The sequence below is a fragment of the Agelaius tricolor genome, unplaced genomic scaffold (assembly GCF_023055355.1).
Source record: "Agelaius tricolor isolate 1412-34295 unplaced genomic scaffold, bAgeTri1.0.p SCAF_1, whole genome shotgun sequence".
NCBI classification, from domain to species: Eukaryota; Metazoa; Chordata; class Aves; order Passeriformes; family Icteridae; genus Agelaius; species Agelaius tricolor.
In genome coordinates this window covers 42,580,083-42,596,444 of record NW_027269261.1, presented here as the reverse complement: position 1 = coordinate 42,596,444, position 16,362 = coordinate 42,580,083, and the positions used below count along the sequence as shown (strand labels likewise).

Here is a 16,362-nt window from a genome sequence, read left to right as displayed (position 1 = left end):
TACCTCTTGGCCTTTTATTTGTATAAATTATACAACAACTATAGTTTTTTTTAGACAATGAGATGAGTCTGTATTTAGTACTTCAATCATCGTTCTCAGGGTTGGAAAAGTCTCCGATACTGATGGTAGGCTCTTGTAAGAAGGTGAAATACTGAAAGAGAAAAAAAAAGTTATTTTTTAATGAGTTTTATAATTCACCTGCAAGTTAACACATTAACTTAGTAAACTTAGGCTTTTCCTCATCACCTTCTCCAACAAATTTGGGACCTGTGTCAAGAATTAACTCTATGCAGGCCTGGGGCAGAGTGGCTTTGAAAGCTGCTGGGCAGAAAAGGACCTGTGGGTGCTGGTTGACAGCAGCTGAACATGAGCCAGCAGTGGGGCCAGTGGCATCCTGGCCTCTGTCAGCAATAGTGTGGCCAGCAGGACCAGGGCAGTGCTGGTCCCCCTGTACTCAGCACTGGTGAGGCCACAGCTCAAGTTCTGTGCCCAGTTTTAGACACCTCATTGCAAAAAGGACACTGAGGTGCTGGAGTGAGTCCAGAGAAGGGCACTGGAGCTGCTGAAGGGTCTGGAGCACAAGTCTAAGGAGAAGCAGCTGAAGGAGCTGGGGGTTGTTTAGCCTGAAGAAAAGGAGGCTCAGGGATGACCTTATTGTTCTCTACAACCACTCACCAAGGAGGGTGTAGCCCACAGGGGGGTTGGTCTCTTCTCTTAGGTTAACAAGGGACAAGACCAGAGGAAATTGACTCAAGTTGTGCCAGGGAAGGTTTAGATTGGATATTAGGAAATATTTCTTCATGGGAAGGATGAAGACATTGGAATAAGCTGCCCAGGGAAATGGTGCAACCACCATTCCTGGAAATCATCAAAAGTGTGTGGATGCAGCACTTGGGAACATGGTTTAGTGTTGAACACAGTGGTGGATGAGAAGTTGGACTCAATGATCTTAAAGTTGTTTCCCAACCTTAATGATTCAATGATTCTCAGAATCTGTTGTTCACAAACAGCTCTTGTTTTTCACCACTACTCCATCACCATACAGAATGAAAACAATGTCTACATAGAAGAGCTTTCCAAAGCAGCAGAATTTAAAGAAAAAATGTATTGCTTTAAGTCTTCTAGCCTTATTTACCACATCCACTATTACATATCTACCACAGACAAATAAGCCACTCAGGCTAATTACCTTCATATTATTACATCAAGTCCTTTGGGCTGTAGTTCTTCAGATTTCTTTTTTTTTTCCTCAGCAAAGACAACTTTAGCATTTTCTCCACTCTGGCTCATTTCCTCACCTATTATACATGTCTAATTTGACCCAGCAATTTCCTAGGTTCTACTATACTACAAAATGGTATTGGTTAAAAATAAATTGTTTTGGCAAGGTTATTTTTAACACAAATGACTTCCCTGATCTGGTTTGACATGGATTCCCATAAGTTTCAACAGTACAGCTGAGGGAGTCAGAACCACATGGGTAGCACTGAAATGTCTTAAGCTGACTTTACTCCCAAGAACAAACTAAGATATGTCTTTAGAAAAAACCAAAAAACCAAAACCAAAACCAGCATGAACAGAGGATTAATAAAGAAGAGTATATAACTGAGAGAATTACTGAAAAAAATTGTGGGAACCATAAATAATTTTATATTTCCAAGACAAGCATGTCTCAATATTTGTGCAGACTACTAATAAAATCCACAACTTGCTACACCTGTAGTTTAGAAATGTCACTCCTTAATGAATACTGAATTTTACTCATTTACAAGTAGATTTTTAGCCTGAGTTTTACAAAGATGTCCTTGAATCTTATTAGCCTTCTTCCTTTAGGAAGGGATTTTCTAGTGAAAAGGGATAGTCTAGTGAAATTTACCAGGCTCAGAACCCCTGATAATAAAGTTAAGTAACACACATCGGTGTGAGATGTCTGGCACTAAGAGCAGCTGCAGAGTTCCACAGACTCTAGGATGTTGGACCAGACCTCAGGAGGTATGGGATCTAAGATCCTGTTCAAAGCAAGGTAAACTGAGAAGTCAAATCAGGGTGTCAGGACTTTATCCTGCCAAGTCTAGAAAATCTCCAGGGGTGGAGACTGCACAGCCTCTTTGGGCAGTCTGCTGATGAAAATATTAGGCCAAGTCTAAATGCTGTTTCAGCTCATGCACACTGCTTTTTGTCTTCTCACCAAACAGTCATAGGTCGTGCAGAGCTGCTCTTAGATCAAAGCCTGATCTTCTCCAGGCTGAACAAGCCCAGCTCTCTCCTGTTAAGGCATGTTCTCCAGACCATTGGCCATAGTGGTGGCTCTACACTGAATTTGTTCTGGTTTATTATGGTCTTTACTGCAGCTGAATGCAGTATTTTAGGTGTGGTCCAAAGTGCTGAGTACCCCCTAAATCTGGTTATCCAAACATCATCTTAATCCATCTAGTTGTCCTTTTGTCCAGACTATAATGTGCTATCTTGGTATGAGAGTACTGTGGGAGCCTTGCTGAAGTAAATAAAAATAAACAATATTGATTGTTCTCATCATCCCCAAAAGTCGGTTTTTACCACAGAGAACCATCATTGGCTCACAGAATGTTTGGTAAGCTCACATTGATTGTTTTCTGTGACTTTTTCCTTCGTATCACCTGCTTTCCTAGAGGACTCACTTCATGGCTTCCCCAGGGATCAAAATGAGGCTGACCAGCCTACAGTATCTCTGGGCTTCCTTTTGGCTTTCTTGAAGAGGAACTCAGGATTACCTTTCCTGCAGTAACCAAGACTGTCCCCTGATGTGCACCATGTTTCCAAGATTATAGATGGCCCTGTAAGGACCTTGGCCAATTCTCTCAAAATTCTTTAAGTGTCTTGACCCTAACTTGAAGCATACTAGAACTGGTGTTGTGTCTGGCCTGATTTTTAGATTTTGTATGGGGAATAACAACTAGGGGACCAATTAAATACACCCAAATCATAATATTAATTCCTTGTCAAGCTATGCAGTATTAAATTGTAAATTCATATGAAAATCAAAAATTTGAAGCATTGCACAAAAGTCATGCACCTATACTAAGTAATGTAATTCTCCATATTTAAAATGTCTACCTACTTTGAAAACACTTAATCTCCAAATCAAAACAGAACTAAAGGATAAGCAAATTACTTTGGATATACAGTTTGAAGAGACCCATAAGAATTTTAAAAAAAGGGTCAAAAATTTCCCCTTGCTTTGTTCACTCATTGCCAGTGATAAGCCATAATATAAAAAGACAAATATAACCCACTGGATAAAATGAAGAAAACATTAACCCAATTTCCTCAGAGAGCTTACTCACATAACTGGATGTCTAGACTATTAACTACTCTGTTAGACTAGAAATACACTACTGTGTCTGTAAATGCAAATCTTCTCATCAATTCCTAAACAGTGTTAAAATATACACTGAATCCTTTACTAAACTCGTAATTTCTAAGTAACATTTCTTCGTATAGGTTTGAATTTTACATATAGTCTTTCATATTTTATTTCCCCATTCCCCATCTGAACAAAAGGATTTACCTTTTTAGATTCATCCAGCTCCTTGCTATTTTGGTAAATGCTTCAGACCCTGGTGCTGTCATGGCTTCAAAATCAACCAGCTGAAAATTCAAGAAAACAAAAGAAATATTAAGAAATTACAGAATTTTTAAGTTCTCTAACTTCAGGAAGGGCTTGGAGGGCTGTACTACCTATATTCTTGGTAAGACAGGAGTAAGCTTACAAACCAGTCTATGCCCTCACTACTTTGTCCCTCACCATCTGTTTGAAGCATTCAAGCCAGACACTAAAATTCTCTGTGGGTTTGCACACCCCAACACAACCAATACTGGGAGCTACATTGGTCATGGCTACTGAATGACTTGCCAGGCAACAACAGGACTCTGGGCACCTTTGACTTCAGACAAATGAATTTTCAGCCTGAAAATTCCTGCTGTCGTAACTCTGGGACCAGATTAGCCCTTCTAACAACTCAGGGAAAAAACAAACTCCAGTTTCATTCCACCATTTCTTCCACATCATGAAAGCTTTTCTAAAAAACAAGTCTATTCATATTCTGGCACACTGTTTCAGGAAAAACCCTCAAATGTAAAGATGTCCCCAGTGATCCTGTAAGTCAGAAATCCTGCTTAGTAGTAATCCTGAAACTGTTTACCTGCATAAAATCAGTCAGCAAAATACTACTCTATCAAGTCCTAAGAAAATACTTAAGAAACCCCACAGAAGTGTTTTACCTTAGCTTGAACTCTCACAGAATGGGGAAGATACCAGCTTAATGATGTACTGAAAAGAAGCTTTCTTGCTTGCTAAGCAAATGCTGTTTGCTCTTAAAAGCTACTAGAGTTCATTGCACTCAAAGAAGTACATTGTTTTCAGGACTTTCTAGAACAAAAGAGAAAATCACCCTTTCTTCAGTTATCCATGCAGGGTATTTTCTTCAACAACTTGGATTCTTACTGGAATTTTACTGATTCTTTTGACAATACATTAAGGAGACAGAGGTGTTCTCAATCCTTTCATGCTGAAAAGGTAATACAGCTAACAACCCCCAAGTGTCAAAGAAAAGGAAATCCTTTATTAAACAAGGTGGTATAATACTCAAATAGAGTCACTTAAAAACCAGGACTTAGTTTGACTTCAGCAGAATACAGAGGGGAAGGAGAAATCAAGAGAAGTTGCAAATCCACCTCTACTTACCAAGCCCTAAAAGCTCTACAATACACTGAGAGTACAGACAGAAAATTTCTGCTGTGCACCAGAAGAAGCACTAATTCTGCCCCAGTATTCTCTGAACCCTTCTCAAAGCAAGCTGAAAAGAGCAGCTCAGCACACTGGAAATGCTTCAGTAACAGATCTGTAATTCCTTTTGGACCAAACTGCTACAATTTGACTAATCCACATTATGGCACATGCCATCTCCAAATTCACCAGCTGTCAGAACAGCAATGGAATTTTCAATTCTCTCTCTCTCAGGCTGCAAGACATCATGGCATGCATCTGACCCATCTCCAGCAAATAAGCATGCAACTTCTGTTCATTTTTACAGCTCTTTCCCCACATTTACAAATATTATCTCCTCCATCAAGACTGAGCTAATGCACTTTGATATTTTGATACTTGCCTTTCCTTTAGGGATTTTCCCTGATACTTCTTTTCCACTTGCCATTAGTGCTCCCATGATCACTGAATAGGCTATCACACTAAAAAAATAAAATTAAAAGCAACAAATGGAGTAGAAGTCTTTCCATAATTCTATTTTAGACTACAAAAGAAATGGAACATAGTATTGTTTCATAGAAGGCTAGTAAAGATTACTGTGCCAGTTATTTTAGAAGGAAAAACAACAAGCACAAAACACTTAAAAAGTGAAATCCCTGTAATTATCCAACATCACTAGAATGAAAGTTAGGAACCTATGGAGTTTTACTACTGTTTCTACATTAGTCAGAACCGTATTTTCAGACTTTGGAGCTCTTAAGACTCTACAGGGCTGAAAACAAAGTAGACTCCTGTTTCCAATAAGATCAGCTGTAGCCCAGAAGAGTTTATGAACTCTACTCCAATAGAGCTAGAGGCACTGTAAAGCTATTCAGTTATTTCATTTTTAACTTAATTTTTTTTTTGAACTGTGAATCTCAGACAGAATGTCTCCTAATTTTTACATTCTATAAGATAAATGCAAAATCTGATTATAAAATCCCAAAATCTCAGGGGTTTTTTCATACTGAACTGTATCTAGAAGTAAGATTAAAGATGTTAAGTGCTTAAGTGCTTTGTGGAACAGAGATTCAGAATAGTCTTACATGTAAAGCAGGTTTGCATTAAACTAGAATTCCAGTTGAAGAGTTCTGTGATATATGGAACTTTATCCTACAGTTTCATCTGGTGACCTTAACAGTTGCAACAATTTACTAACATAATATTTTAGTGTACTTCATTGAAGTAAGTTATGCCAAAGTATATTTCATTTTAAATACACATTTCAGAAAAACTTCCTAAGTGAAATTACAGTGGTGTAACACAATATGGATTAGAAAACCAAGCATTAAAATTTAAAAATAACACTTCTCAATGTGTGAGCTGAGACTACTCATCATTTTAAATTTACATGCAGCTATGAATAGTTACCATTAGCAATTACAAACTAGCATTTAAAACAGTACCAAGTCAGTTCCCATTGTCACAGCAGCACAAAAGGAAAAGCTGTGCAGGGCACACAGCTCTATTAAAAATAATATTAGTAATAAAAAATACATTAAGATACTGCAAGGCATGGACATCGTACAGCAGGCAACAAAGGTAACAGAGATGATGAATACCAACACTAACCTAGATCCTCTTGAAAGTGGCATTAAATTATAGAAGTAATAAACTAGTGACAGGATCAAGTTGCAAACAGCATCTACTTCCTAAGAGAAGAAAAAAGCGTGAATTAAAGATAATTTAATAGCCAGGTAATACCTTACAAAGATATACATTGCAAAGTCATACATTACCACAAGTATTTTTAAGAACCATTTTAAGAACTATTTTCCAATGTGAAAATGTCAAATAATGAAACTGAAGTCTGATTAACAGAAGCTTGAACAAACTACTTTGATGTATTTTTAACATTTAGGTGAAACACAGTTCATCTATACATCTATTAAAGGATAAAAAGAAAAAGCTCAAATGTAGTCAGACTGTCCTAGCACATAAAATCAACACAAACCCAATTCTAGAGCTTCTCACGAATTCGTGTTACTCATCTTATATGTAACCACCTTGAGCCAAACCCTAAACAGCACTTACAGGGATGATGGCAAAGGTGAACACAGGCCCATGAGAAAAATAAGAAACAACCAGAACACACTGCAATACTGAGACCTTGCCTGGACACTTCCTAGTACTGCAGGCAAAGCCCAGCAAATTTTAAAACGACAGATAGAATGACAGCAACTTCTTACGGTACTTGTCATAACTGGGTTTAAGTACCTTTATTACCTATGAACTCTGTCAAAAACTGTTACAACTGGGACTATTAAACAGAGAGTATAAAAACATAAAAGGCTTTTTTAAGGAATTAATAATTGCTTGAACAGCCTTACCCCCAGCTCTGCAGACAGAATTAGAATTTTTCCTTTAGCTGTTAGATCCTTATATAGTGCATCTATTTCTGCATGATACAGCTGTGTTCTTTCTTCTGTCGTCTGAGTTTCTACTGAGAATAGTATGTTCCCCACTCTGTTGAGCAAATGAAAAAGAAAAGGAGATAAGACATTTTTTGAACAGAACTTGATGCATATTCAGGCTAAATTACAAATCTACTACAGTTACACATCACCTTTTCCCTATCGTCTTCCTTAACCATGTGCATTACTTCCCATTTAATTAAAAATCCCCAAAAATCACTAAGGATTGATGTAGCATTTTTTATTAAGTTTTAAAGAATGCATAAAGACTGCCACCTAATCACAGATGAAGTATTTACATTGAAGAACACCTGACAAGCATTGGTGTTTCACTTGAATTGTGGGCAAAAAATAAGAAATATGAAATTTTAAAATATCTTCACAGACTTAGGATTTTTGTATAGAATGTTGAATGTAGTTTTCTTCATTTCTAACAGGATTGTTTTGGTATAAAGCAGTTACCAACTATGGATCAAAACAGACTGAATGACACTGAACAAAGTTTGTCCAGAACAAAGTTAGGCTATTTACTCACACCAAAATGTTTTCCTCAAAAGAGTGAGGCCCTATATTTAATGCCTTTTCATCATATATAAGCCTGTAATTTAGAATGTAAAATAAAAAAACAAGAGATACATTAATATTTTAGTAGGGAAGTTTGGATTCCATGCCACTCATTGAAAGCGCATAAATTCTGGGGAAAATCCCAATGCATAGAATTTTAACTTTTTTTAATAAAGTTTTTACTTAATAGATTGACAGTGCCTCTGAGCTTCAATTTGCTCACTTTCAGAAAGACAAGGAATCAGAATCCATAAAGTGAGACATTTACTGTCTCATCCAGAGAGTGACCCAAAACCTCCTAACTGTATTCTCACACATTCAGGTATTATTTAAATTTTCACTTGCAGATAGAAGGTCTGCAAACATCTCAAACATAAAAAAAGTCAAAATCTCAAATAGAAGACAGTGTCTTTTATTCTTATATCACAGAAATTTCCCTTCCATTCAGGACTCCTCAGTCAACACAAAAGACAGTCTCACAAGAAGAAATGCATTTTGATATGTATAAAGACTGAGGTAGTTGATATTTTTCTCCTTTAGGCATTTTATAGTCTAAGCTGAAAAACAAGGTCTCTTATCACTTTTATGCTGTATGTTTGAGAATCAACTCAGTTCCATCAGTGTTATCCAAATTCCCTTTTTGTTGAAAACACAACAGGAATCAAGCCCTCAAATGAATAAACTTCAGTTATTTACAAAAATGCCACTAGTGAAAAACAAAATCCACTTTATGTGAACAGAAATGGCATTTCAGACAATTAATTGCTAATAGTTCATCACTGCTTAATGTACCCTAACCCTTGAAAACAGTGAACATACTTATCTCCCGTTATTGTAATTGTGAATCCATCATATTCTTTCCCTTGATCCTTCAGGCTGGGGACTTTTGTGTTCACAGTGAACCCATCTCTGGTTTTACTGTTAAACTGCTTTCAAAAGAAAAAAAAGTAATATTAGAGGTAGCAGAGGCTGCCTACCTATTGCTTTGAAGCACATAAAATACATGGAGTAGAAATGAATGTGGACAACTTACAGAACAGAAAAAAGTTACTGTCAGTGACATTATTTCATTCATCCTTTATTTCCTTCTGAATGGAAGCCATAAATACTGAATGAGGCACAGTGGCATTCAACTTTATAACTAAATAGTGAATAAAATGTGCTGTTTATGAAAAGCCGCTGTACAAAGCAGTTCAAGTTGTACAGATTTGTCCCCAAGTTGCATGTTGTTGATGGCAACCTTTTGGTGCAATCATGTAAATGGAAAAGCAGGAATCTGAGACCCCATTTTATGTTTACACTAAGAAGAGCTGCATTAGTCCAAGTGTGAATTCCAGAATAAAACTCAAAGCAACAGTTTCTTAACTGTGATCCAGTTTCAATTGATGTTTATTCTCATCAGAAGGAAATTATCTCTAGGTTTAAGAATTTTACAAAGCTACATTATCTAAGACTAACACTGTAGCCATAGAGTTGTATAAACCAGGCAGAACTGCATTTCAGTAAAGCCAAAATCCCAGCTTTCCACATACAGCATTTGCCAGCTACCCAAATAACCAAATTACATCACTATCAGAAAGACATTCATTTTATATAGGCACTAATGAAACTAGTATGCACTAGTGTTTACTCATGCAGTCATTTATATTAACCCAAAACCTGTAATCCAGGGTGTTTTGTTTCAAGAGAATCTGCATTTATTTTAAGGAACAAAGCATTCCACTTTAATACAGTCTGGAATGGGATACATGAAACTCAAACCAGACCAAAATGTACAGGTATGGAAACTGCTGTCAGTTAAGACATTTACTTTGAAATAATAAATGTACAGTCCACTGGGTTTATATATTTTCATCACTTTCTTGGAGTAACCTGTATTTTTAAAATCCACTGGTAGCATTTTTTCTAGCCTACAATTCAAAAGTAACCAGATTAGACAGATGCCCTACAGGGTCCTACTTGCACATTTGTGTGTCAGGAGGGAACACAGCTGCCCACCCCAACATCTACTACTTCTTCAGCAAAAGCTTTTGTTAAGGTTCAGTTTGTATCCACTTGGCTTCATGTTTCAAAGCCAAGAACAAGACAGTAATATAAAAAGGGCCTCTTAAATTGGGGTGTCTTCAAAGAACATATATTCACAACACATTTTAAAACCCAGAGAAAAATGTAGTGCTTAAACCACATAGCTCCTGCAAAGATAATTGCAGTGCATGAGTGAGCACTAATATCAAGAACTCATCCAACCCAGACAGTCTGTCACGAGTAGCAGCAAGGCAGCTTCAGAGATTTCTGCTCTATGGCAACCCAGCTGCTTTGCTTAGATACAAAATTCCAATGTGGACACACAAGATAAGAAAGTAAAGAATTTGTCTCTATTTAGCATAATGGTTTCTTCCCAAATTTTATTCTGCTCTGATTAAAATCCTGTACAATCCTTTAAAAAGACATACTTTGTAACTTTGTTTCCCCAACCCCACCCCAGATTAATTTGGAGGGGCGGGGGGGGGGGGGGGGGGGGGGCGGGTAGTGGGGAACAACTTTTACTTAAACCTAGCTCAAGACGTACTACTCAAGTTAAGATAAGAGTATAAATCATTTTGCAGGTCATATATCCAAAGCCTTTTTACAAAGACCACCAGCAGGAGGAATAAAACCCACAAGTTTCCCACTCCTTTTTTGGCAAGTCTTCCTAAGCTCAAAAATGTTATCCAGGATTTCATTTTAGCTGTCAGTCACAAAGAACAACTACTCCCCCACTTCCCTGTGCCAGCCCCACCACATACTGAGCTGCATCAATGAACCTAAAAGTAAAAAGAGTTTCCATATTCCAAATCTTACAGGCACATCAATCAATTTTTCTCCTTCCTGTTGCACAGGCACAGAGTGAGCCCACTCTGGCAGATCTGACCACAAACCCTCTTGGGTTGAGAAGGTTGGTTTCAAAGAATTACACCTAACATTTTGGTTTCCCATTATTTTGTTACCAGTTCACAGTTAGGCCAAGGATTTCAAATATACATCACCCATTCACACATATCAAAGGGAAGATCCAACCCTATATATCCAGATTTGGAGTAACCTGAGCTAGAATTTCCAGTTACTCTTTTCAAGTTTATATACAATGGTTTTATTTTGAGGAACTAAATATCTTCCAGAACACATTTTATGTTTTTTACCATATATTAAACTTTTTCTGTAATTTACCTTCATTATGGGAAGAAGATCTTCTACTTTATGTACCTTTTCCAAAGCTTCTCGAACCTCTAGCAGTCCTTTTGGATTATTAGCACTGGAAAAAATTAAATATGAAATACAACAGTTGAACACATGTAGCATTTCTGAAAATTCACATACCTTTAACCTAATCAGCCATACTTAAGTAAGTTGTTGAAAACTAATCATTTATTTTCTAAAAATAAGTTCCCTTATACTTGTCTACATGCTCTCCTATATTTCAAAAAGCAATTTTCTCCTGTATCAGCTCAGCTTATTTTTTCAGCTTCAAATCTCAATTTCAGTATTCAGATTTATCTTATGTTAATCAACTACTCTGTCTTACTCTTGCTATTGACCACTCTAAAGCATCAAACAGTGTTTGCATGAGTGTGTGTGGGCAGGGGGTTCTAGGTAAGGAAAGACGGAAGTAGAAGAGAGTTAAAATTAGAAATATTCTTCACAAAATATACACATCTGTGTAGACTGAAAGGCAAGTAAATACTCCAGATGCAGGCACAGCTGGATCATGAAGAAACCTGTTGAATTACTGCTCTAGTAATTATTAATTACACTATACAAGATTTTTAGAACAGAATTCTTTTAGGAATCACACCACAAACTAGTCTGGTTTAAGGTCAAATGCTACTGGGCTTACTCTGAACAAACTTTCTAGCAACAGAGGACAGAGTGCCAGCTACATATTTTCAGCAACTATCATAAATTTCTAAAACTTGAACATTTTCAATAGTTACAAGGATTTTCTGCACTTTCATTTTTGATATTTAAGTAGCACAATGAGATGGAAAAACAGAACTCAGTATTTAATAAAAGTTACCAGACCAAAGGAAAACTAGAGGGTTTAAAGCTAAAAGAATTTTTTTTTATGTTATCAGAACACTGTACTGTATTCAGCACCCATGCCAACATCAATTTTCATATTACCTTTAGTCATATTATTTCATTTAAGAGTCTACAACTCTCTTCAGTTCCAGGACACCATCTACCAACCCATCTATGTAACAGATAGTAAAGATTCTCTGCTCATGTAAAACGAGTTGTCAAACACCTTTTTTTCAATGAAAATTACCTTCCATATCTTCATTTATCTTTTTTCCTCACTTCTTAATAAATTTATCTCAATAGTCAGAGTAACTGTACTTGATTCTACCAGGAGGAAACCAAACATCTTTAATAAATCATATGCTTAGAAAGAATAGAGATCCAATCATGACAGAACCATGGCCACAAATTTAAAAGTTATTAGTTTCTAGGTATACCATAATTCACAGGGGGTTTTTCCTATTAATTTAAGTTTCTTTATGTGGCAATGAATACAGTTTTCCATTTCCAGCAGAAATTAAAACAATTATACATGCTAAGGAAACCAGAACTTACTAAACTGAGAAAAAAACCTTTCAGACTTCGTGAAATGAATATTTTGTAAAATTCAGATCACTATTACCAGGGGAACAAAGCAGGGGGCAAAAAAATTGTAATTTACCCATGATAAACAAGGATCCTGTCTTTGATAAAATGAAGAATTTTCTCAAAGTATTCCAGGTACCGCATGTTAATGACCTGTCCCCTACAAAGAAAAGAAAGGGTTTTTTCAAGTCTTGTTTTTCAACCCAACATTCCAGGACACAAATATTACTCATTAATATTTGACACAATTTTATTCACAATTGCTCTGTAAATTAAAGGAGTGAACCATGTAGGATTTATCTACATGGTAAATTGCCAATCTCCCATTTTAAATATAGATTACATAGTGAACTTGCTCAAACTCATGTATCATTACAATTGGTGTTCTGTGATAAACTACATTCCATGCATATTTCTCCATTTTTCATGTGCCCAATTCCAGCAAATCTTATCTATGTACTATAATTATCAATTTCTACAAGATATAATCTTCCCTAGACTCATAGATACAACACAACTAGAAAAGAATTCTCAATTGGCACATCTAGAGAACCAACACGCTCCAGCTTACATATTTGTCCATATATATGTTGATCTGCTCTGACTGTCCACATATATTTTTCTTTATTCACCTATGTTCCTCTGTATTGAACTATTTTTGCTTTTAATCCCAAGAATTACAAGTAGTAACTGAAAAAAAAAAAACATTAAAAGGTGTTGCTTTTTCCCTTGGACTACTAAGTTTAAAAAAATAAAAATCAATATTAAAATGTGGTAGAAACCTGTCAGGATGATAACCACTCTGACAGGAAAAATTACATACCATTACTGCATTTGTAGGAGTCCTTCCTCTTCTCCCAGTCTACAAAACAAGATTTTATAAAGCAAGCGTTATCGCTCTCCGAGGAAGCAAAACCACTGTCAATCACAGGAAGCTGTGTGCACCTAGCTTTTTCTTTCCACTTCAAGGGATTTTTGTCAGCTCAAGTCCCTGTCTAATGTCTCACTTGACAGTCTCTCACCTTAGGAGGCCTAGTCTCAGAAAACCAGCAGAATCAGTCCTCAAAAACTGAACAGAATTAGAACACATACACATATCTGCACATAGGAAAGGGAGGCAGGGAAAGCGGAAGGATGAAGACAAATCTAATATACAGAATTTGCCCTTGTTGTACGTCCCATCCTTTTCCATCTGTATTAAAAAATATCTGTACAACAGGCAGTAGTGTGTCAATATAAGGAAGTGGGTTCTCCTTTAGTGTCGTCTTGGAAAATACATCCAAAGCAGACCTATCCTCTGTAAGGCCATCGAGAAGCTGTTGTACCAAGAAGGAATTTTGGTGGGTGGTCAAAAGTGATTTGTGTTTATTCCCACTCTTTCTTCTTGTTTAGTAAACATTACCACCAAGAATTCAAAAGTTGCAGTGTTCCAGAGTGCCTCTGTTTCCCACAAGAACATTAAGCATATCATTAATGTTTAGCTGATCACAAATCCTTGCTTTGTCTATGAAATCAGCTAAAGCTTTCCAAAACATTTTTGCTATTTTAAATCAAACTTACTAGCTTTGATCATTTAAGCCAGAAAGGAGATAAGCCAAACTCACCCTTGTCTATGGACCAACAAAGAGACAGCTGACACACTTGCATCTTGAGAACATTAAGATCTGAAATCCTATCAAAAATTGTGAAATGCAAGATGTTTCTTATATATCTTTTTAAAAAGGTCCCCAAATTGACACAAAACAAACAAAAAAGGTTTTTATTTTCTGACACACTCCAAACATTTTGCCATTCTGGAAAAGAAAAAAAGATTGATTCAGCAGACACTGAATGCTAATGCCTCCATGACAAGACTCATTTGACAGGAATCACTGAACAATACTGGACTTCCAATGGAAAGAATTTGAGTAAAGAAAAAGATTGTGCTAACAGACAAGTAATCTAAGTATTTCTACCCACAGAAATTCCTGGTGTACAATCCAGATGAAATAAAACCTAGAGACAGCTTGAGCTCAGCATGACTAGATCTTTTACAAATGCTAGAAGAACACCCAACTGCTGTTGCTACATTTCTCGTTTGACTGAACAGCTTTTATCTTAATATACACAATAACCATGCAAACTGCTATTTGTCAGCCTAAATCTACTGTTACACCTGGCTGTCAGGTAGCCATGCTGTTTTAGAAAGAATTCAGCCTTAGTCATATGGGTATGAGAATAACTTTCAAACTATAACCTAATTATAAAACAAAGTATATGTTCCTGAAGGACAGTCAAAAGACCATAAAGCCACCTCAGTTATCAAGAAAAGGGTATTAGCTCTGTGCCCTATAAGTCTTTTCAATCAGCAGCCATTTTACAAGCTGAGTAATGTAAAAAGGAAATTATACAAATCTGCATAATTCTTTAAGAAAAAACTGTCATTTAGAAATCTGTGAACTAGAAGATGCTTCAAAACTGTGAAAAAACAACTATTACCACTTAATAGGCTCATTTATTTTATCCCTCACATCATGTGAAATAATCAGGATGGAGCCAAAAACAGAAACAAACATTAGAAAGCTGATCAAAGTGGTTATTACTTAAGGCTGGAAAATGACCAAACAGGTTTCCAGAGTCAAAAAGAATGCAATCACCATCCAGTACTAAAGCACAAGCAACTCTTAAGACAGTGGTATTTAGGCTGCTTCAAATCTATTGTTTCTTCAAAACCAGCATTTTTCAGAGAACCACTACTTAGCTATCAAACAAGCACAACCAAAATGCTGATGAGATCCCCAAAAACCAAGGCTGAGCCAAACCAAAAAGGTTAGAATTAGGTTCACTGTGGGCCTACAATTCTCAATGCTCATGAAACTTAATTCAGACTTCTATAAAATGACCAAAACAGCTATAACAGTACATCTTCAGTTTTGCCAGCATTCTCTGATGAAAGGAAAACAAGTACCCTGGCCACTGCAAAACCAGAGTTCCTGACAGAGATTCTGTACAAGGACATATTTCCGCAGAATAAATGTTCAGTATTCATTTCAGGACGTTAATTAAGTGTTGTTACATGAATGCCTTTCTGCCAACACAGATCACCTAGAAGTTAGGCTTTTACTCTCCCATTTAGAAATAAAACCATGAAGAAACAGGTGAAGCGTGGAATGCATCTCTGTCTCCAAGTACAATGGCTGTGGTTTCTGTTGCATTGTACATATGAAAAGAGAGAAATGCAGCAAAGATGGAAACAGCTTGGAGCCCAAAAGTAATCCTTGGCTTGGGTGAAGAGAGAAGCCTGAGCACAAGGCTGTTCAAAAAGCAACACATCTTGCAAAGTTAAATCATCTGCACTGGAATTTAATGCTGCATTAACCATTCCAAGTAAAGGAGAGGCTGCTAGGGTCCGTTCCTTAGACTGGAAGGAAGAGTGAGGACAAATCCTCATGAGCCTCTGCATATGAACATCAGAATATCTCTATTTTTCTATGCCTGAAATAATTCTTGATAAGGCTTTGTTTCCCTTATTCTTCTTTTTCAGTACAGCTTCTCAAAGAACAAAGAGACAGACATACATAAAAGCAGAATGACAGATCAAAGATTCAGTATTTCCTAGGAGGGGGTGGATTAAGATGAAACCTGGCTACATATTTACTTACACAAACACACTGCTCCTGTGATTGACAGTGATGTTGCCACATCGAGTCTATCACACTTGCACCACTTCAAGGGGGGTAGTAGCACTGTCATGACTACAAATACAGAGTTTTGCAGCATGGGAGAAGATGGAACGTACAACAGTGGTTGAATCTTTTAAATTTTACCTTTATTTGGAAGTGCAAGTGTTACATTTCACAGGTTACTTATTTTGTCATTTTTGCTTTACTTTGTTTACTTCGGCCTGCCTTGAAAACAAGTATGAGAACTGTTTTCCCTGTTCACTGTAAATCACTATTAAAACTAATAGAACAGCAA

General features: G+C 36.7%; 1 protein-coding gene across 3 annotated transcripts in view; it reads right to left on the bottom strand.

The window, feature by feature from the left end:
* Positions 1-16,362, bottom strand: part of TTC13 (tetratricopeptide repeat domain 13) — a 38,858-nt gene continuing 22,496 nt past the window's right edge. For 2 of the 3 annotated variants that reach the window (XM_071431463.1, XM_071431480.1), the window contains 8 exons: positions 12,482-12,565; positions 10,969-11,053; positions 8,581-8,690; positions 7,114-7,249; positions 6,356-6,435; positions 5,148-5,226; positions 3,548-3,627; positions 1-151 (listed from right to left, as the gene is read on the bottom strand). In XM_071431463.1, coding sequence (XP_071287564.1) covers positions 28-151; positions 3,548-3,627; positions 5,148-5,226; positions 6,356-6,435; positions 7,114-7,249; positions 8,581-8,690; positions 10,969-11,053; positions 12,482-12,565 — 778 coding nt within the window. In that variant the 3' untranslated portion in view covers positions 1-27. The remainder of the gene's footprint in view (positions 152-3,547; positions 3,628-5,147; positions 5,227-6,355; positions 6,436-7,113; positions 7,250-8,580; positions 8,691-10,968; positions 11,054-12,481; positions 12,566-16,362) is intronic. The other variant, XM_071431470.1, reaches the window with a different exon arrangement.